The sequence below is a fragment of the Paroedura picta genome, chromosome 5 (assembly GCF_049243985.1).
Source record: "Paroedura picta isolate Pp20150507F chromosome 5, Ppicta_v3.0, whole genome shotgun sequence".
Lineage (NCBI taxonomy): Eukaryota > Metazoa > Chordata > Lepidosauria > Squamata > Gekkonidae > Paroedura > Paroedura picta.
In genome coordinates, this window is record NC_135373.1 from 10,610,229 (window position 1) to 10,633,016 (window position 22,788).

General features: G+C 47.1%; 1 protein-coding gene across 1 annotated transcript; it reads left to right on the forward strand.

The window, feature by feature from the left end:
- Positions 1-492: 492 nt before the first annotated feature.
- LOC143838951 (urokinase plasminogen activator surface receptor-like) lies at positions 493-19,006 on the forward strand. The gene is made up of 7 exons (XM_077340843.1): positions 493-634; positions 7,813-7,923; positions 8,858-9,004; positions 10,179-10,340; positions 14,499-14,639; positions 15,256-15,402; positions 17,889-19,006. The coding sequence occupies exons 1-7, from the start codon at positions 580-582 to the stop codon at positions 18,152-18,154; spliced, it is 1,029 nt and encodes a 342-aa protein (XP_077196958.1). The 5' UTR covers positions 493-579; the 3' UTR covers positions 18,155-19,006.
- Positions 19,007-22,788: the final 3,782 nt, after the last annotated feature.

Here is a 22,788-nt window from a genome sequence, read left to right on the forward strand (position 1 = left end):
CACATGCTCCACTTGACCTACTTCTCAGGAGAACAATATAAGCCTCTTTGGGTCCCCGCCAGAGAGAAAGACAAGGTATACATTCAAAAATAAAGCTAGAAACTCATGCTCCAGGCCTGGAATCCTCTCTTCCTGTCCGCAGGCAGACTCCAATGAAGGCAAAAGCGATCTGTGCTCTGCACATGTTCAGTGACCCTTTGAAACATGTGACTTTACAGCCTCAAAAATGACTTTATACGTTCCCGGATGCACTGAGAGCAGATGCCAAGGAAAAGCCATTGAGCTGTAGTGTATACACAGGCGGGCAAAGTCACTGCTTCCCCCCCTCTTCCTGTACTAGTCTGACTACTGGCTGTGTCATCCTTTCAGATTCAGCGGGGGGGGGGGGGGAGGAGAGGTGAAGTTCCTCTCCAAATGATGTCAGAGGTGGGGCCAGAGGGAAAAACCTTTTTAAAAGAATAAACAGACCAAGAAGTGCTGGCAGAGAATCTTTGCAGGGCTGAGAAGAGGCAGAGGGGGAAAAGAAATACATTTGCACATTAGAAACCCATCGCCTCTCTCCCTTCGCTCCTTGAGGATATGCATTTCTTCTTCTGGATCTGTTTCTGCCTCCTGTCTTCGCTGGTGGCTCAGGGTAAAATATATGTGTAGATTTTGTTCTTACTTGTTCTATGTACGCTGCCCCGAGACATCATAGTGTGGGGCAGTATATAAATTAAATGAATACATAATGAATTAATATCTATCTATCTATCTATCTATCTATCTATCTATCTATCTATCTATCTATCTATCTATCTATCTATCTATCTATCTACACACATATATTTCTGCTCATATGTTGTGCCATGTTGGTATGTATCAATTGACTGTAATTTTCTGCCCCGGAATTGGTGAGGGCAGTTGTTCCAGTGGTTAGATGTTACTAGCTTACAATCTAAGAGAGCCAGCTTGTTATAGTGGTTAGGAGTGCGGACTTTTAATCTGGGGAGCCGGGTTCGATTCTGCACTCCCCCACATGCAGCCAGCTGGGTGACCTTGGGCTCACCACAGCACTGATAAAGCTGTTCTGAATGAGCAGGAATATCAGGGCTCTCTCGGCCTCACCCACCTCACAGGGTTGTGGGGAGAAAAAAGGGAGGGTGATTGTAAGCCATTTTGAGACTCCTTCGGGTAGAGAAAAGTGGCATAGAAGAACCAACTCTTCTTCTTCAGTGAGATCAGGACTCTCTTGGCCTCACCTCCCTCACAGGGTGTCTGTTGTGGGGAGAGGAAAGGGAAGGCAACTGGAAGCTGCTTTGAGACTCTTTCGGGTAGAGAAAAAGTGGCATAGAAGAACCAACTTTTCTCCTTCTAAGATGGCTTTCCAATTTGAGGAAGGTAGCAAGGTTCAGTAGTCAGAGCATATGTGTTCTTGAGATGGCAGTGGGTTCTGATCTCAAAGCAGATTTCATCCCTGGTAAGAAAATGGGGGTCTTATGTGAGAGAGGGGAAGCAGCGGCACACTGACAGGAAAGCTGTTCATATGAAAGGAAACCATTTTCCGTTCTTCTCTCGAGTGGCCTGTAAGGGCTAGAATGGAAAGTTGTGGGTGAAATGTTCTCTGCCTGGTGTGAATGGGCCGAAAAGTGCCGGCCAGGAGTCCCTGGACCTAACGGTTGGTGTTTTCTTAACACAGTCTTAATACAGTCTGGTCTTGCTTAACTCTTTCTCCACCCTGCTGTTAAAGCAGTTGTTCCGCATGGATGGCCAGCTGCTGTTATTTTAGTGGATGACGTCCCATTACACAAGATTGTCGTTTGTGAGGTGTTTATTTATTTTTTTAATTCTGGGTTCCTCAAACCAGAATAGAGTTTTGGGTCCAGTGGATTAGAAGCCGTTGTTTCCAGGAAATTGCGTGCCGTGCTTTGAGAGTACATCCGGGTGCAATACAGCCACATATAGTGCTGTAGGATGCATTAAAAATACAATGAGTGAGTTATATCTGGATGGGGGCACAAAGCCAGAGGTTTCGTAGTTGGGTTACCATGTTCATCTGGTGGGCAGCAGGATATGGGATGGGGGGGGGGGCAGAGTTGCCCTATCTAGGCTAGGAATCCCCTGGATTCAAGACTTAAAAGTGCATGCCTAGCAGGAGAAGTTGGCTGAAGACGGCGAATTAGGGAGGAGGAACACAGGACTTCTCAATACCATTCTTTGGGGGTTGGAGTTTTTATGGGAAGTGGTTTTGTGTAGCAGGTCCAGGCCTATAGCCAAAAAGGAGCTGGGCCCCCTCAATCATTTGTCACACTTCTCCAATTAAGACTCAGGCTGATTCCGCACAAGGACCAATGTTGCCAATTGGTCCCACAAAGCGGAAACGCTATTTTTAAAAGTGCAATCCCGGCGTTATGCATACCTGCTTTTTTAGTAGAATCCAGAAGTGTTTCATTTGTTTCCCACAGGTTTCCGGGCTTGCAAAAATCGGTAGACAGGAAGTGATTTTTCCCGTGCTTTGTCCCGCCCCTGGCTGTCAGTCAAATGAACAGCCAATGGGCGGTTGTTATCATGCTCCGGGAAAGCCCCTTTCCATTTAAGACAAGTTTAAAAAAAACCACACACACATTGCAATTAATATGTGTTAATTCGTTGCAATGGATAGACCCATCTAGCTGGCAGCTGGCATGTGAGCTGGTGATTCATTGTTGCCATGTTCCCCTGAGTGAAAAAAAAAATCCCCCCCTGCACGGGCGAGATTTTCGGCTGAAAATAAAGGGAACTTGCCAACGGGGCTGTGTTGTGCTTGGTGACAGGGGAGCTTTAAAGCACTTCTGTGGAGGGACTGTAGCTGGAGAAGCCTCGCTGGGTGAATGAAGGCTCGCCGGTTCGCTGCTTTCTGCTCGCTCCGAGAAAAAAAAATGGCAATCGCTTCGCCAGACGTTCGTAGGAGAGAGCCAGGGGGAGGGACTTTGCTGGAACCACAACAATGGTAACGCACAGGTCTTTTTCGCTAGTGTTGCAGATTGTTTGCAAGAGTGTAGCGCTTTTTGGAGGGTGAATCCACTTTTCCTGATTTCCCTTTAAGCACTACAACGAATCACTTTTTGCGGGACTGTTTCAGGAGTGTGGCAGATTGTGTGCGACGTCTTGCGGAACTGCAAATTAGTAGCCTTTACAATTTGCAAGCCTTTTGCAACATTGAAGTCGTGCGGAATGGACCTCAGAGTCTGTGTGAAATCTGTCACAAGTCTTCCCAGTGAGGAGGTGAGGTGAAAAGGTGCAGTTCCTGTCCTAAATCTTTCAAATGTGAATTCTCTATGCCACAGACTAGAACAAAATCAACATTTAGCAGGGCTGAGGAGTCCATGCTTAAAAAAAAAAAAAAAGCCCTGCAATGTGTGTGTGTGTGTGTGAAATTGTGTTGGAGGGATCTGTCCTGGGACCTGTGTTGTCCAACATATTTATAAATGATTTGGATGTGGGATTAGATTAGATACTAAACTGGGAGGGGTAGCAAACACAACCGAAGACAGAATCAGAGTACAAGATGATCTTGATAGGCCCAAGAAGTGGGCTAAAATGAATACAATGAAGTTCTATAGGGACAAATATAAAGTTCTGCATTTAGGTAGGAAAACCCAAATACACCATTAGAAGATGGGAGAGACTTGTCTTGGCAGTAGCATGTGTGAAAAGGATCTAGGAGTCTTAGTAGACCATACATTGAACATGAGTCAGCAGTGTGACTCGGTGGCTAAAAAGGCAAATGGGATTTGGGGCTGTATCAAATAGAGTATCATGGCCAGATCACGGATATCACTTTACTCTGCTCTAGTTTGGTACAGACAAACTGGAGCGTGTCCAGAGGAGGACAACAAACATGGTGAGGGGGTTGGGGGAGCTTGGTCTGTTTAGCCTAGAGTGGAGATGACTGAGAGGGGATCTGATAACCATCTTCAAGTATTTAAAAGGCTGCCATATAGACGATGGAGCAGAATTATTCACTCTTGCCCCAGAAGAATGGACCAGAATAAATGAGATTAAATTAATTCAAAAGAAATTCCATCTAAACATCCGGAAGAAGTTCCTGACAGTTAGAACGGAACAGGCTTCCTCAGGAGATGGTGGGTTCTCAATCTTTGGAGATTTGTAAACAGAGGCTGGATATCCATCTGACCGAGAGGCTGATTCTGTGAAGGTTCAAGGGGGTGGCAGGTTACAGTGGATGAGCGATAGGGTTGTGAGTGTCCTGCACAGTGCAGGGGATTGGACTAGATGACCCAAGTGGTCCCTTCCAATTCTGTGATTCTATGATTCCTTGATTCTAAAGGAGAGAAAATAATGACGGCTGATCATCCGTGTACTCATTTGCTTCCACCCAATACAAATGTCTTGGCTGTAGGGGGGCTTAAGTGGACAGGAGGTCCTTTCTCTGATTAGTTAGTCACTCCTTTCTGCTTGATTGAAATTTCCCTGCATCCAGCTCAATAGACAGACTCACATCCTGCCAGCCTTTACTCAGCATCCGAGATCCTGCAGGTGTTCAGAAAGGGAAGAAGGGAGATTTGATTTCAGCCAGGGTCGGAGAAGACTTCATGCACAATGTCAACGGTCACAGAGAATGCAGAGATTAATCATGAAAAAAACTTTAGCTGAAATTTCCAATATATGTAACTAAAAGGGCATGTAATTATCATGGTCAATATTTTATACCTTTCTGGCAGGCTTGAATAGTGTGGGCACAACATTTCACTATACATCATGTCAGTGGTTGCAGTGCTCAAAAGCCCTATGGGTTATCTTTGAGCCCTCACAACAGCCCTGTGAGGTAGGTTGGTATAATGCACTTAGGGGCTTGAGTTCCAGAGAGAAGAGGCTTGACCAGCTCTAGATTCCAATGTTGTGAGTCAGCCAGCTCTGCTTAGGGCCACTCACAAGCTAGCCACAGGAGACGGTGGGGGTATGATTGGTGTGTATCTTTCCCACTACCAGGCAGCGTGCAGAGTCGCCATCCTCCAGGTAGGGACTAGAGATTTCCAGGAATGACCAGGGTTCCCCAGACTACATAGGTGGCTGATTTATTGTTTATTCGTTGGACACATTTATCCTGCTTCCTGAGGAAATGGCTTCTTGGGAAGGTGAACTCTGTGGCATTATATCTTACCATGTTCCCTCCACTCCCTAAACCCCACCCTGGCACCCCCACCTGCTTGTTGTTGGGATATGCAAGATCTGCAGTGTCATGACTGAGCAGAATATGAAGAGCGTCCTGCAGGGGGCATCAGAGGAGATGTGTATTTAGCATAGTTAGAATAGGAACTTTGTTCTGATTTTCAAATAATCTCCATTGTCAACAGGGGACTTCCTGCATCTTTGAGCACACTTCCTTTACAACAGAGAGAATGACTCCTACAACAGTTATAGCTAAATTAGCATCATGAAAAAATATCCAACAAGTATGCATCAGAATGAAAATGTTTGTTTCCCATCAAAACGGGGATCCAGCGATTCTAAGGTCTCGCCCTGGCTCTCAAAGAAGACAGCGGTGTCTAGTGGTTAGAGCAGAAACAAGGAGATGTGTGTGTGCAGGGGGGGGGACACCTGCAATTAGTCTAGGGCTCTTGAAATGGATTTGAACATACTGGTGAGGGCAGGAATGCGGGTAGGGTTTAAATACGCAAAGGAGGATAAAATACTTTTATTGAGAAGAGACACAACTATGTAAAGAAAAGAGACCTTTCAGTATAACTGACGTTGTGGGGGCAAGCAGGGAGGAAGTGTGATCCAAGGAGCAGGAAGTCTCTAAATGAGCCAATCAAAACACAGAAGATTATTTGAAAAATATCAGTAATTTACTAATCATATATGAAAACTGCACATCTCCCCCAATGCCCCTTATAGGATATTCTTCATATGCAGTTGAATCATGCGATCTACAGATCCTGGATGTTCTAACAAGAAATAGGGAGGGTAAAAGCCATCTTAAATAAAGGTAAAGGTAAAGGTATCCCCTGTGCAAGTACCGGGTCATGTCTGACCCTTGGGGTGACGCCCTCTAGCGTTTTCATGGCACACTCAATACGGGGTGGTTTGCCAGTGCCTTCCCCAGTCATTACCGTTTACCCCTAGCAAGCTGGGTACTCATTTTACCGACCTCGGAAGGATGGAAGGCTGAGTCAACCTTGAGCCGGCTGCTGGGATTGAACTCCCAGTCTCATGGACAGAGCTTCAGACTGCATGTCTGCTGCCTTACCACTCTGCGCCACGAGAGGCTCCATCTTAAACAGGTTTAGTCAAAAGTAACCTCCATTTTTGGAAAGTGTTTTTAGAACTGCAATGACCAGCCTCTTGGATTATTACCACCCCCCTTCCCCCAAAGAACTGCAGTGTCCAAAGCCTGCCTTTCATTAATCATTATGGGATGTTCACAGAGCACAGCCAGATGGGAGATCCCATTTCAGTGGAACTTCATGATGGCTGTGGAGTCTCATTTCACCTCCAAGCTTACAATTCCCCCATCTCCTGCAAGAAGCCCATCTCGAGAGGAAGGAGCAGGGCCCATTTTTCCAGCCTGCAGTTTAATACAGATACAGATTCATGTCAGTCTCCTTAATGTAGAAGCAGAAGAGTTGGTTCTTATATGACGCTTTTCTCTACCCAAAGGAGTCTCAAAGTGGCTTATAGTCACCTTCCCTTTCTTTTCCCCACAACAGACACCCTGTGAGGGAGGTGAGGCTGAGAGAGCCCTGATATTACTGAAGAAGAAGAGTTGGTTCTTATATGACGCTTTTCCCTACCTGGAGTCTCAAAGTGGCTTCCAGTCACCTTCCCTTTCCTCTCCCCAGAACAGACACCCTGTGAGGTAGGTGAGGTTGAGAGAGCCCTGATATTACTGAAGAAGAATAAGATCTTACATGCTGCTTTTCTCTACCCGAAGGAGTCTCAAAGAGGTTTACAGTTGCCTTCCCTTTCCTCTCCCCACAACAGACACCCTGTGAGGGAGGTGAGGCTGAGAGAGCCCTGATATTCCTGCTCAGTCAGAACAGCTTTATCAGTGCTGCGGTGAGCCCAAGGTCACCCAGCTGGCTGCATGTGGAGGAGGAGTGGGGAATCAAACTCAACTCACCAGATTAGGAGTCCGCGCTCCTAACCACTACACCAAGCTGGCTGTGATGGTTTATGACAGGTTTTCCCAACAGGGATTTCGTGAACTAGGTGGAAGTTAATTAATTGTGTGTACGTGTGTATAACTTTTTTTTTTAATTGGGTGATTTGACCATATATGGCTATATCGAACCACCCAGCCCCTTCCAAAATGTCCAGTGATGAGCCTGGAGGGGTCGGAAAGGGGAGGAGCCCTGGCCATATGAATCCTTGCTGGCTGAGACTCATTGCATGGTAGCAACAGGAGTCCAGAGAGATAACTAATCACATTTTAATTTAATTGCATGGGAGGGATTGGTAGGGCTGACGAAACAGCGGATGCCTGTCCCAGCCCTGCTCCTGGTCCAGCGGAGTAGGCCTCTGGATCGCTTCTTGCATGGCTATGGAGCTTGATGTCACTTCCGGTGGAAGCGCCTGGGTGATGTCACTTCTGGTGACATGTGACTTCTGAGGGCGTGGCAGGGAGGTGTGGCCTTCTGGCATCACTTGCAGAGTTTCTTGAAGCCTGAAGAATGTTTCAGGAAGTTTTCAATGGTAAGAAAAGTTGAGAAAGGCTGGTTTATGAGACAGAGCATACCGGAACTTGCTGGACAGTTAAATAGGCAGGCCTCATGTTCTACTTCCAGGCTTGGTCTCCCAAGGATTTCCCTTCTCATTCTTGTCTTGTAGCCTTCGGTCTTCAGTGCTACTCTTGTGATGGAGACAGCAATTGCCTGGAAGCTCAAGTCTGCCCAGAACACCAAGACCGGTGCCGCACTACTGTCATGACAACACTAACCCGTGAGTTTCGCAGAGGGCCGTGGGTGGTGGTCAGAAGGTCTCCCCTCCCCATTTCCTTAAACGCTCAAACTGAGAGAAGAGGATCACATGGATTGTTCCGTCTATCCAATGTCAACTGCAGCCTCAATTTGCCTCACAACGATGTGGAAAGAAAGGGCTTATTAACCCTTTAGGGGTGGCCATACTCTGGCCTACTCACTCAGTCACTCACTCACCTCTAGTCTATAAGAAGTGGGAGGATTGCTCTGAAAGCCACCTAGTGGTCCTGGAATTATACATTTCAGTGGATAACCATGTTGGTTTGCAGTAAAACAGCTAGTTACGAGCCCCGTAGCATCTTAGAAACTAAACGGATTTTCAGGGTTTGAGCTTCCACTCTGAATAGCTTGCACCCTGCAAATCTGGTTGGTTTCTAAGGTGCCACTGGACCCAAATCTAGTGGGAAATATGTCTATTTTAATATGCTCGAAAACATTTGAGCTAAAACACCCCAGATCTGCAAATGAGGGGAAATCTGCTTATGGTGGGTACCTATTGGCAAGTACCTGTAAGGTCACCCTCCTACGTTCCCTGAGTAATTTTGCCACTCTCTTTCAAACATTTATGGCTGTTCTTTTCCCCCCGTTAAATATGTCTATGCCACCTTTCCAGGGTGGCTCTTTAGCTCACAGAACAGTTCTAAGGACTGCCCGAAAACATCAAATAAAAAATGTAAATTGACAGATAACCATATATGCATGAGATGCTGCTATAAAATATAGGTGAACCATCAGCCTGAATTACAAAGAAAGATGCAAAATTGGGACCTAGCACAGTTTTCTTCTTCCATGTGTCTTCTGAGGCAAAGGGTGATGACACGTTCAGGCCGTAAGTGAAGACTGCTTTGAACTGTAGTTTAAAATCTTCCTGAGTCTCCCTCCCTCTTTCCCCACAGGATCAGGGATCTCTACGTACTACAACAAGGACTGCGACGTGAGTGGGAAAGCCAACAATTCCGTCTCGTACCTCTCCAACAACCAGGTTGTGTTTTTGGCGGAAGAGCACTGCGAGAGAGAACTCTGCAATGAACACACCCCTTATGGTCAGCTGAGAGGAACATGGAGGGATACTCACCACTCCCTCCCCCCAGGGTTGCCAACTCCAGATTGGGGGATTCCTGGAGATTTGGGGGTAGAGACTGGGGAGGGTGAATTTTGGGGAGAAAAGTATTGGAATTTGTAAGATCTGCAGTGTGCATAATTGAGCAGAATATAACGAGTGCCCTGTAGGGGGCATTGGAGGAGAGTTATATTAGGCATAGATATGCTAGGAATTTCCTGATGATTTTCAAATCATCTCCTCCGGTGCTCTCTTTGACTGAACAGGAGACTTCCTGCTTTTTGAGCACACTTCTTCCCTCTAGAACACTTGTTAAAGAACAGAAGAATGACTGCAGCTAGGTAGTTAGGTCCCTGTCTCTGTCTCTGTCTCCATAGCTGTTTCTCTTCCAAAAAAAACTATTTTATTATTTTAAGCAGCCTGGTGCTGTACACTCTCTGCACATTCAGACTCTGCCAACACTCAGCCAGGATGTGATATCATAGAGACAACTTCCCAGAGCTGCCATTTCCTGCAGGGGAAAAGATGGGTTGTCATTCTAGGGAGACTCCAGTCCTGACCTAGAGGTTGGCAACCCTACTCCTCACACTGCTTACACTTTAGTCCTATAAAAAGGGGAAGCACAAACGCTGCCTGTCTTTTGCCCCGGCAGAGCTGACAGCAGCATGGGACGAGGATCTGACTCCTATTCAACTTGGCTGCCCGAATCCTAATTACACTCCTTGGGGTGGAGAGGTTCTTTTTTTAAGCTAGGCGATCCCATCACAGATCTAACACACATGGCCTCATTTGGTTTCCCAGTGGCAGAGCCACTGCTTGTCATGCAGAAGATCCCACGTTCAGTCCCTGGCATCTCCAGTCAAAAGAACCAGGCAGGAGGGGCCCAGAAAGACCTCTCCTTGAGACCCTGTAGAGATGTTGCCAGTCTACATATAAGGCAGTTTCATAGGTGCTCCCCCCCCCATCTCTAGGAATTTCTCAACCCAAAATTGGCCACCATATCCAAGGTATTGCCTAACATGTTTGCGTCATCTAAAACAATGAAACCTGCTTTTCTCTTGGAAATGTTTGTTTCTATTCCTAGGCAAACACATAAAGAATCACCTGCTGAACTGGACATGGTTAACTGTTCCCTTTGCCGCTTTCTCCCCTGGCAGTCTTGGACGTTCTCCTCGCCCGGGGTCACCCGCCAAACCTCAGGCAGTGCTATTCCTGTGGCTCGGCCGATCAGTCCTGCTCTAATCTCACCCTGGCTCAGATGCGCTGCTCAAGGCCCGGAGAGCACTGTGTGGACATCACGTCCTTCACGGTGCCAGAAGGTGGGTCTTCATCATCTACGATCCTTCTCATCGCCCCAGAGAGTAATCCCTCCGAAAAGTCAACATCAGATCAAGGCAGAAAGCCCAGAGGGAATGTTCAAGCAAAGCCAGTCTCCTGGAACACTGCCAGGATCTGGAGCCCACTTACCTTGGGGTGGGACTGGTTAGGGGTGTGGCCTAGTCCACTGCTAGTAATTGGTGGGAGCTTGAGGAGGCGGGGCCATGAGAATAAGCCAGTGCTGTGATATCACTTCTGATTAGGGTTGCCAGATCTCGTGGAGCAGCTGGGTAGGGGAAGATGATGGGGGAGAACTCTGTAATTTAACAGGACATGCCTACATAATATCAGGGCTCTCTCAGCCTCACCTCCCTCACAGGGTGTCTGTTGTGGGGAAAGGAAAGGGAAGGTGACTGTAAGCCGCTTTGAGCCTCCTTCGGGTAGAGAAAAGCGGCATATAAGAACCAACTCTTCTTCTTTCTTCTAAACAAAAAGTGATATTGGCATGTATGGGGATGTGTCTGGCATTCTTCCTTCTGGCGTAAATGCAGAAGTTACATATCCACATCAACTCGGCACTCTAGAATTCTAGAACATCGCCTTGACACTGTGATGTCACTTCCAGGTATGGATGCCAGCCTCCAGGTAGGACCTGGGGATCCCCTGGAATTATAGCTCATCTCCAGACTATAGAGATCAGACACCCACCCCCTCTGGAGAAAAGGGATGCTTCAGAGGGTGGGTTCCCATTGAAGTCCATCATCCCTAGGCTTCACCTGCAAATCTTGAGGAGTTTCCCTACCTGGGTGTAGTCTGCACAGGGCTTTTTACCCATTGCCAGCTCAAATAAATCCCTGCCGTCTACACTAAATTCAATTTCCACTTTGATTTGGGGCACTTTAAATTTTCCCTCTGCAACATGCATGATTGATCTGGAGTGACCATACCTTTCCCCCACAATATCCAGAAGTGGATATAACCCTTGATATTTGAAAAATCGCCATCAGTAGTTCAGTTCAAACTTTATTACAGTTGTTCAGACCAAGTTGTATGAAGTTAATACATAAAAGACCAAAAGAATATGGTCATTTGATATAATGCAATTTTTAAAAGATCATAAAATAGAACTTAAAATTATATTACTTTAGAGCAGTGGCCGCCAACCTTTCTCAGGCTGCGGACCGCTCTGCTGGGGGGAGGAGAGAGGGAGGCCCGGGCACAGGTGGGTGCTAATGCGCATGCCCAGAGCTGCCGCACATGCACGTTTGCGCCTGCCAGCAGCGGGCTAGCACCCGCGCCCCCCCACACACAACTTGCCACTCGCTGTTCTGGGCCAATCGCTCCTGGGTCCAATCAGTAAATGTGCAGCTCTCTGCTTTTTGTGAATTAACTTGCTACCTCATGCCTACAACGCTGTAGCAAAGCAGTCTTCCCTGATTGGCCAGGGCATCAGTTTAAAGACTTCCTGGTTCCCAATTGCAAGGCTTCCCTTAAAGTGACTGAGCTCCAGAAGCTCTAACTTCTCTCAGCAGAGATTTGGCTCTTGGATTTATTCCCCCCTCCTCTGCTGTTTCCAATCCTTCCCCCCCCCTTTGTTCAAGAAAAGAAAGAGGCTCCTGCTGCGCTAGGCTCCCCTCCCCACTCTAAGCTTCCCCAATCAAGTGCAGAACTCTTTCTGTTTCAATTCAGGGGTGGGGGGAATAGAGAAAGACCCGAGTTCAAATCAATCAGAATTCAGCAGGATCCATCATGGAATAAACAAAGTAAGTGCAGAATCAGCCTTGGATACGGCAACCCAATCTCCTGATTCTCTTCTTGTCACCAGGTGAACATCACAACCCTACTTAACAGTTTGTGCTGAAAGGAATGTCATAGCATGAGCACAACTCTTATTCCCCCCCTCCATTTCCCCCCAAGCAATAGTGAACAACCTGCGTAGTCAGGCAGGAGGTCACATGTTCTAGCTGGAGGCAATTAGGCAAATACAACAAAGGATGGGAAACAAAAAGCAACTGCTGTTCATAAAGGCCAGATAACAATTTGTACAAGCAGGTTTTTGTTAGCTCAAATCATGTTTACTTATGTTTCACATTCAAGAAATTAATCTTGCACAAAGGTTCATCCTCCACAAAACTGAATCTTCCTTTCATGTATTTCACTCGACTGTTAGACATACCTGAGCACAGACTTCAGCTCCAAAATATAACACCCCTTCCCCATGTTTTGCCTTTGGGCTTTAAGAGTATACAGTAAAATGTCTTCATTTAGGTCAATATTTACAAATTATTTCTCATAAAATGATCTTCTCAAATATTCATTAAATACCCGTAGCTGGTCTCTACAAAGATCTGCTTCTAATATAATGGCATTGTATAAATTATTTATGCCTCTAATTATATTACAGAGAATGAACGGGAGCATTGCTGGCGTGCCAGTTCCGGGTTGGAAAATCCCTGGAGAATTGTGGGGCAGAACCAGGAGTGGGCAGGATAGGCGTTGGAGGGATCTCAGTGGAGAATAATTCTATGGAGTTTAGCCTCCAACGCAGCCATTTTCCCTAGGGGGACTGATCACTGCTTCCTGGAGATGAACTGTAAATCTCGGAATCTCCTGGTCCCACCTGGAAGGTGGCATCCTTAACAGATGGTCCAATCCCGTATAATGGGTGCTTGTCATACATGAGTTGGGGGTGCTTCATGGGTGCTTGTTATACATGAGTTGGGGTGGAGGCTGGAATCTTTTTATCACAGTCAGAAGGCGGGGGTGGAATATTGGAAAGAATGCCTTTAAAGGATGCAAAAGCACATTGTAATTCCCTTGATCAGAACGGAGGGGGATGCTTGAGCGTGGCCATCTCTCAAGCAAGCTGAGCATAGGCTATCTCCCAAGGAAGCTTTCTGCACCTTTGGCTTCACCCCCTTTCCTTTTAGACAGGGGCATCCAAATTGTGGCTCTCCACATGTCCATAGACTACAATTACCATGAGCCACTGCCAGGGGCTCATGGTAATTGTAGTCCATGGACAACTGGACAGCTGTCGTTTGGTCACCCCTACAAGAGCCTCTTGTGGCACAGAGTGGTAAGGCAGCCGCCTGAAAGCTTTGCCCATGAGGTTGGGAGTTCAATCCCAGCAGCCGGCTCAAGGTTGACTCAGCCTTCCATCCTTCCGAGGTCGGTAAAATGAGTACCCAGCTTGCTGGGGGGTAAACGGTAATGACTGGGGAAGGCACTGGCAAACCACCCCGTATTGAGTCTGCCATGAAAACGCTAGAGGGCGTCACCCCAAGGGTCAGACATGACTCGGTGCTTGCACAGGGGATACCTTTACCTTTACCTTTACATGCTAACATTTTATATCACAACAATTGGTTGGTGCTAGTTTCCTCCTAGCATGAGCTTCCGTTCTTCCCTGGCTGGCATTCATTTTGCCACTGGTACTCGGAGAGGTGAAAGGCTGCATTCCCAATGGCTGATTCAAGTGGGTCATCTGATTCAAGAGGGCGAAAGAGCAAGACCTCAGCTATCTATTTGCCCATTGTTGTCCTAATGTAGACATTTACATTCTTATTGTGGCCAAATGTTTCCTGTGCAATTCAATCTCAAGTGAATACATATAAATCTAAATAGCTGTTTTTTCCTGTTTATCTCTGGAACCTGTGAAACGTTTTTATTATGCTGTATGCTAATAATTAGCCTCTTGTGGCACCAGATGGTAAGGCAGCCAACATGCTGTCTGAAGCTCTGACCATGAGGCTGGGAGTTCAATCCCAGCAGCCGGCTCAAGGTTGACTCAGCCTTCCATCCTTCCGAGGTCGGGAAAATGAGTACCCAGCTTGCTGGGGGGTAAACGGTCATGACTGGGGAAGGCACTGGCAAACCACCCCGTATTGAGTCTGCCACGAAAACGCTAGAGGGCGTCACCCCAAGGGTCAGACATGACTTGGGGCTTGCACAGGGGAGACCTTTACCTTTACCTTATGTTAATTTCCTCTCACACTCTACCTATAAGTTTGAACTGATTCCTTCCAGTCCATGACATTGCATCTGAGGATGTGTGCATGCACATGAAAGCTCATACCTTGGGGGAAAACTCTGTTGGTCTTCAAGGTGCCCCTAGACTCTAAATTTGTTCCCAATGGCTGTTCTCTCTCCTCTGCCAGAGTTCTTCCCCCAGGACGAATTGCACATCAAAGGTTGTGCGCAGCTGTCCCACTGTTGGGAGACTTTGGGGTTCCATAACCAGAACAGCTTTTACCTAATCCAGTGCTGCAACTCCAGCTTGTGCAACAAAGAGACCCAAGGTGAGATTTATCATTGATTATTTATTGTATGGGTTGTGCGTTATGTAGCTAGGAGATCCTAAGAAGGAGGCAACTGGAGCCTGAGAATGCAGTAAAATAACAAATAAACAAGGCCTGGGTTGAATGAACCCACAGAAATGGATCCATTTCAGGGAGTGAGTGCATAGGCAAGAGACAGTATTTTGAAATTCAAAGCCTGCAGCCCTAGAGGGCCTTCTTCACCAGTGAAATGCCACAATATTTATTTTATTTATTTACACAGATAAATCATTGCTTCTAAGTCAAATCCTGTCTGGATCCTGAGAAAGCCCTCATGCATTCTGATTTTTCTCGCTTGTATGTCCCTGTTGCTTTGGTCCTCCCCCCTTTTTTCATATCCTTTGCTGCCTCTAGTGGTCAATTCGATATTTGATGCCCAACATAATAACTTGCAGTTTAAATCTGTGGGGGACATATGCCGGACATACAGCGATGTTGACCACTAGAGGGAGCAAAGCACATGAAGGAAAAGGGGGAAAATGAGAATGTGTGGAAGTGCCCCAGATCTCGCGGTTCTTCATCTGCACCAAACTGACTCCCGTTTCATATTCACAGTATTCCATTCTTTCTCCTGCAGACTATAAAGCCTCCCCCCTTCCCTTGAATGGGGCGACATGTTACAGCTGTGAGGGGAACTTTAGCCATGGTTGTGCTCCTGAAGATATCACCCAGGAGCAGTGCCGGGGGCCCATGAGCCAGTGCTTAGAGGCCTCGGGAATAGACGGTGAGTATCTCCTCTTAACAGCTCCACATCCTCTCTCCTGAGGTCAAGCTGCATGGACAAATTTCACTCTCAGAATTATTAATAGTAGAGTTGCCATCCTCCAGGTGGGGCCTGGAGTTCTCATGGCATTACAACTGATCTCCAGACACAGAATTCTGTTTCCATGGAGAAAATGGCTGCTTTGCAGAACTAAATTTGGCCTAGTCCTCTGTGTCTGGAGTGAATGAATACATATTCTTTCCTAGTTTATTCCTTCCATGGTTTTTCCTTCATGTATCACTTTATCCTCAGCCGGGTTCCACAGCCGTGTAGTTCATTCGCAGGAGTTTGCTTACTGAAAGCAAGCATATGCCTACATGTGAGGTCGCTCAGTCAGAGATCATGCAATTGGTCCAAGATCCCCCAACAAGCTTCTCTAACAGATTGCAGACCCGACCCCTCATTTCTCAGCTCCTAGTGTGACGTTGTTGTTGGATAGTGTAACTCTGGGAGGGAAAGGGTTAACAGAATTCTCTCATTCGGGTACACTTGACAGTTGGCCCCGCCCTCTCATCTGGCATTAGAGCCACTAATTAATTCACTCAGAAGATTTGCGAAGTGGAAACATAGATGATATTGGTACAGAGCAGCCTTTCTCAGCTTCTTTACCGTTGAGAAACCCCTGACAGGCTTCAAGAAACCCCAGGAGTGGTGCAACCATGCAGAGGGAAAAAATAGTAACATAAAACCTTTAATTGAAACTGGGCACGCCAGTCTCCAGGTGGCACCTAGGGGTCCCCCCGGTTTTACAGCTGATTTACAGGCGCAGAGATCACCCCCCCTGGAAAAAATGGCTGCTTTGGAGGAGGGACTCTGTGGTGTTATACTCCACTGATGTCCCTGCCCGAATGAAATTCCATTCACTCCAGGCTCCACCCCCAAAGTTCCCAATTATTCCCCAGCCCAAAGCTGGCAACCCTAATTAAAAACCTGTTTTTTTTTAAAGATGTGTTTTGGCCTAGTGTCTAACAGGAAGGGGAAAGGTTTTTTCAGAGGCAAAGGGCCGCCACAGAAAAGTCCCTGTCTCTAGTTGCCCCCCATCTCACTTAGGGTTGCTAATCTGGAGCTCTCCTGATATTACACTTGATCTCTGGACAACCAAGATCAGCTCCCCCAGAGGAAATGGCTGCTTTCTGGGTGAACTCTATGGCCTTATACCCTGCTGAGGTCCCTCCCCTCCCAACCATTGCCCTCCCCTGCTCCCCCATTACAAATCTCCAGGTATTTCCCAAACTAGATCTTAACTAGGGGCTGGGAAACAGATCTTAATGAGCAGGCTAGATAGTTTAGGAGGAGATCGTCCTTAAGATACCATAACCCCATGCTTTTTAGAACTTTAAAGGTAAAAAACCTGTACCATATATATTTGGATATAAGCCGACCCACAGATAAGCCGAGGCACCTAATTTCACCACAAAATGCTAGAAACCCTTATTGACTTGCATATAAGCTGAGGCTGGAGTTTGGATAGTGGCTTTTCCCCCTTCCCTTCCCTTCCCTTCCCTTCCCTTCCCTTCCCTTCCCTTCCCTTCCCTTCCCTTCCCTTTTGGGCAGGATCTTTTTTCCCCCTTTTCTTCCCACCCTCCTCCTCCCTCTTTTCTTTCCTCCTTCCTCTTTCCCTCTGACCCCTCTTGCCTTTTTATATCCAATCCTTCTTCTTGTCCCATTCCCTTCTTCTTAGCCAGGTGTTCCCTCCACTTTCCATTCCTTCCTCTAGGGGCGTCTCCTCCTTCTGCTCTCTGCTCTCCCTCTGAAACAGAGGCTTCAGAGCTTCCTGAAGCAGCAGCACATGCTAGCCTCGTGCTAGCCTTGTTAAGGCAGTGAGGTGGGAAGGTGGAGACTGCTCTTCCCTCCCCTACCACTGTCCCACCTGGGCTTGCTGAGTTTCTTCCTGCCTCTGCTTCTTCAGTTAAGTATACATGTCTCCCACCCCCACCCTCATGTCTAGTCTGGCAGCTTTTTAAAAAAAAACCCCACATATAAGCCAAGTGAGACTTTTTCAGCTTTAGAAAAGGGCTGAAAAACTCGACTTATATGAGAGTATATACGGTAGTTTGATTTATGCCCAGAAATTAATACTGTTTAATTTTGTAAACCAATTTCAAAATTAGCCCATTGTTACTCTTTGCCCAGCCCTTGGTCCTCCTCTCCCATGTGCAAGAAATTGAGGAGCAGGAGAAAAAAGAATGGCCAGAAAATGGACTACACAATGGCCCTCTAGGAATTCCCCTTTTCTCTATGGTCTTTACCATAGAAATTCTGAGAAAGTCTTAGAGCGCCACACATAAGTGACCATATTCTCTCCAAACTCCATCTTCCCTTGAAATATTTTGGCATTTGACCAAGGTGGTGCTTGCAACCCTATGCAGGGAGTTGGGGGCAGAAGGCAGAATACAGCCCCTGGGGGTTCATCTTTGAATTCATGTCCCGTCTGTTTCTCCATTCAGGTGTCTCCGGACAGAGTTCCATCATCAAGGGCTGTGCTTCCCCTTTATGGTGCGACAGCCCCTATACTGCCATCTACAAGAACTTGGGAGCCCTCCACACCCGCTGCTGCACCGGCAAACTCTGCAACAGCAGGATCACAGATGAGACCAGTCTGAAGCCTTCTGGCAGGAGCCAAGCCAGCCACAACCTCCCGGCCCCCCTTGTTTTGCTTTCAGCAAGTCTGCTGCTCTGGCTGGCCTTTCTGCTCAGCCCAGAGAGCTCCTGACCTTCAGCACCAACATTGGAGTGCTCCCTGGGCCAGGGATCAGCCGAGCTCATCTCTGGAACTCCTCCCTCTCCCCCAGTTCCTCAGTGCAGCTGTGAACTAATGTGTGAAGTAGACATGGTCTCTGAGTCTATGCAGAGTGCAATTCCCATATTGCTGAGGAACTCCAGCCCACTCTCTCAGCCGTCCCGTCCTGTTCTCCAGGGCAGCAGGCAGATGTTCCAGATATGAGTCCCAGAACCTGAACTCAAGTGGAGGGCCAGCTAGAGACGAGTGTTAAAGAAGAACAGGACTAGGGTCCTGGAAACTTTGTGGGGTGGAGCCGGGAGTGGGCAGGATTTAGGGTGGGAAGGGACCTCAGTGGAGTATAATGCAGTGGAGTCCACCCTTCAAAGCAACCAGGTTCTCCTGTAAAACTGGAGGATCCCCAGGTCCCAACTGGGGTCTGGCATCCCTAAACAGGACTGGAATTTAGGGTTTCTGGGTCCTATTCTCAGCTGCAGGAGAGTAAAGGGAATGAATTAAAGCAAGCATGCTGACATCCCTTCTAGCTAAAGATCCCTGTTGGTAAATCAATTTAACTCCATGAAAATCAAAACCAAGAAACATCCACCTTATTATTTATTGTTATTTATTGAGGCAAAGGACTCCCGCCCTCAAGGATATGGCTAGCTTCCTTTTGTAGCTTCCCACCAGACACATCCCCCGGCACAAGGCTGTTCAGAAAACGTAGGCCTTGCGGTAGCACCCTCTCCTCTGAAATGGCTGCCTTTCCCCCTCCCCAAGCTTGCCCTTCGGAAGGAAGTCACATGGGAATGGTGTTTTCCAGTTATTTCATTATTATTTTATATATAAGCATTATTTATGTCAATAAACTATTTTTATAGTATTGCAATGAAGGTTTGACACATTAATTGCAAGCAAGATGACCACGATCGGTTGCATTCTCTACCTGCAGGCCTTGAGGAATGGTAGTGGGAGCTTGCTGGGAAATGTAGGGAAATCATCATAACCCGGGGGTTCCCAACCGTGGCTCCACGGAACCCAGGGGTTCCGTGAGAGCTCCCAGGGGGTTCGTGGTTTCCCAGAAATTTGGGTGGCCACCTGCTGTGGCATGGTTGGGGAGGGGCACTGAACAGGTGCTCAAGCAAAGCTGAAGCTACCAGCTCTGTGTTGGGAAAACATTTAGAGGTTTGGGTGTGGAGCCTGAGAGGAGAAGGACTACAGTGGGGTATAGTGCCAGAGCCACCTCTCAAAGCAGCCCTTTTCTCCAGCTGACCTCCAGCCGCCATCTGGAGGTTGCACGAAAAAAACGGACGATTCCAAAATAGTGACGAAGGAGAGACAGAATCTATCCAGTGGCTTAATTAAGCATAAGAAGATAAAAAGTCTCTTATGTTATTTTATCTGGCAGAGTCAAAGCCTAAATAAATAACATAAGAGACTTTTTATCTTCTTATGCTTAATTAAGCCACTGGATAGATTCTGTCTCTCCTTCGTCACCATCTGGAGGTCGGCAACGCTAGCCATGTAGATTAGTTGTGGTTCTTGGAGATCTCCAGCCCCCATCTGGAGGCTGTAGTTATTATAGACATATAGACATGCCATTATTATATTAACTGTTAGCTCGCCACCTGGTCAATGCTAGGATTCAAGAGATAGCATTAGTCTCCTTTCTCCAGGGTCAAAGGCAGGGGGTTGCAGTCAGGTAGGACCGATCCCATTGCTAGATGCTACAATGTGGTGTCCAGCAGGGGGCAGTCCTTTCCCCAATGTTATTCAACATCTTCACTTGCCCAAACTCTTGCCCAGTTTGTGCAAAGGTTTGAGCTTGGATGCCATCAATATCCAGATGACCCCCAGCTCTACCTCCTGATGGGCAGCCAGCCAGACTTCAACTAGCCAGATGTCTGGAGGCTGTGGCTGAACCCTTCAAAGATGGAAGTCCTGTGGCTGGGTAGGAAGGGACCGGTGGAGGAAGCCTGTTTGCCTAGCATGGACAGTGTACAACTTACTGCTGCTCAGACCATCAGGAATCTGGGTGTGATCCCTGATGCCTCCCTTTCCAAGGGGGTTCAAATCACCAAAGAAGCCCAGAAGGCATTCTACCATCTACACCAGGCTAGGCTATGAGTGCCATACCTGGGCTAGATCACTTAGCCACATTCATCCATGCAAATATCCCCTCCAGATTAGACTTCTGTAACTCACTCTGTGTGGGCCTTCCCTTGACCCTACTCCAGAGGCCTCACTGGAATACTGTGGAGGGTTCATATACTCCCTGTGCTCAGGCAGCTGCATTGTCTCTGAGTGTACTGGATTAGGTTCAAGATACCAGTTTTGACCCTTCAGGCCATTTGCATTCTAGGCCCAGCGTACCTGGGGGACCACCTCTCTGAATACATCCCCTGAAGAGCATTAGGTTCTGCTGGTTCCAACAGGTCAATGGTCTCTGGCCTGAGAGAGGTTCGCCTGGCCTTGACCACAGGAGAGCCAGCTTGGTGTAGTGGTTAGGAGTAGGATTGAGTGCTTTAGCGCGGTTCGGCTGCCTCAGAGATCACCAAAGCCCAACGCGGCGCGTAAGAGGCCAGCGCCATGGCACCGAGAGGAGGTGCGGCAGCTGGTTGGCACATTGCTGCTACCGCCGCTGCCCATCCTCTCCATGCCATAGCACTGGCTGCCGTGGGCTTCAGTGATCGCTGAGGTGGCCAAACCGTGCCGAAGCGCTTAATCCTCGTTAGGAGTGCGGACTGCTAATCTGGTGAGCCGGGTTTGATTCTACGCTCCTCCACATGCAGCCAGCTGGGTGACCTTGGGCTCACCATGGCACTGATAAAGTTGTTCTGACCGAGCAGTAATATCAGGGCTCTCTCAGCCTCACCCACCTCACAGGGGGTCTGTTGTGGGGAGAGGAAAGAGAAGGCGAATCTAAGGCGTTTTGAGACTCCTTTGGGAGAGAAAAATGGCATATAAGAACCAATTCTCTTTTTCAGTAATATCAGGACTCTCTCAGCCTCACCTCCCTCACAGGATGTCTGTTGTGGGGAGAGGAAAGGGAAGGCGAATGTAAGCCACTTTGACATTCCGTTGAGTAGAGAAAAGCGGCATATAAGAACCAATTCTCTTCTTCAGTAATATCAGGGCTCTCTCAGCCTCACCTCCCTCCTTCTTCCTGAATGCATGGAGGAATTCCTGAATGCTCACCCACTCATACCTCTCTTAGAGCTGCGATTCATTGATGACATTTTTATCATCTGGACACGTGGTAAAAAGGCCCTGGATATTTTCCAGCAGGCATACAATGACTTTCACCCCACTATCAACCTGGCAACGAACCAATCTACGCAAGAAATATATTTTCTGGACACTACTGTAAAAATAAACAATGGATGCCTAGAGACCACCTTATACCGAAAGCCTACTGACCAACAAACGTACTTGCATGCCTCCAGCTACCATCCTAAATATACCAAAGAATCCATTGTATACAGCCAGGCCCTACATTACAACTGCATCTGCTCCAATCCCACAGATAGAGATTCCCACCAAAACGATCTACAGCAAACCATTTTGGAACTAAATCACCCAGCCAGTTAGGTCAAGGAACAGACTAACAAAGCCAGATGGATACCAAGAGAAAACCTGTTAGAAGACAGACCCAAAAGAGAAAACAACAGAACAACACTAGTGGTTTCATATAGTTCTCAGCTCAAGACAGTACAACGCATCACCAGTGACTTACAATCTCTATTGGATAATGACAGTTTTCGTTCCCAAGCACCGGGGGGGGGGGGGGGGTAGACCTTTTCTTTTACATAGACAGTCCTCCAATCTCAAACAACTCCTCACCCACAACAACAACTATTATTATTATTATTATTATTATTATTATTATTATTATTATTATTATTCGATTTATTCCCCACCACTCCAATGCAGCATTTAATGTGAACATGGACTGGTATTAGAGCTTACAAAAAACCCAGATGCCAACTTTGCTACCATATACACTATAATGCCACAATAACTGGACCTAACAACATCACCTACACCAGGGGTAGTCAAACTACGGCCCTCCAGATGTCCATGGACTACAATTCCCAGGAGCCCCCTGCCAGTGTTCGCTGGCAGGGGGCTCCTGGGAATTGTAGTCCTTGGACATCTGGAGAGCCGCAGTTTGACTACCCCTGACCTACACCATCAAAGGCTTATACACTTGCTTATCTTCCAACATTGTATATGCCATCAAATGCCAACAATGTCCCTCTGTTCTCTACATATGGCAAACAGGTCAAACCCTCCGCCAAAGGATTAATGGACACAGGTCTGACATCAAGAACCACAGAACTGAAAAACCTGTAGGAGAACACTTCAGCCTTCCAGGACATTCAATACATGTTTTATTACAAAGGAACTTCAAGAACAGGCTAGAAAGGGAGATTGCAGAAATGCAAGTTATTACAACACTCAAAACTATGACGTGCCCTGGACTCAACAAGGACATTGGTTTTTTATCTCACAATGCAAGCTTAACCTTGTTTAATGTGTATCCACATTCCTCACAATTTATTTTATTTGGGACAATGTGACTGTAAGGTGATGGTAGTGATATGTAATGGAATTTGGAGTTTGAC

Bases quoted from the DNA above. Each gene is read 5' to 3' on its own strand.
- LOC143838951 (XM_077340843.1), top strand. From the start codon at position 580: ATGCATTTCTTCTTCTGGATCTGTTTCTGCCTCCTGTCTTCGCTGGTG. The intron at 635-7,812 runs GTAAAATATATG...CTTGTCTTGTAG, and splicing joins GTCTTCGCTGGTGGCTCAGG to CCTTCGGTCTTCAGTGCTAC. The intron at 7,924-8,857 runs GTGAGTTTCGCA...CTTTCCCCACAG, and splicing joins TGTCATGACAACACTAACCC to GATCAGGGATCTCTACGTAC.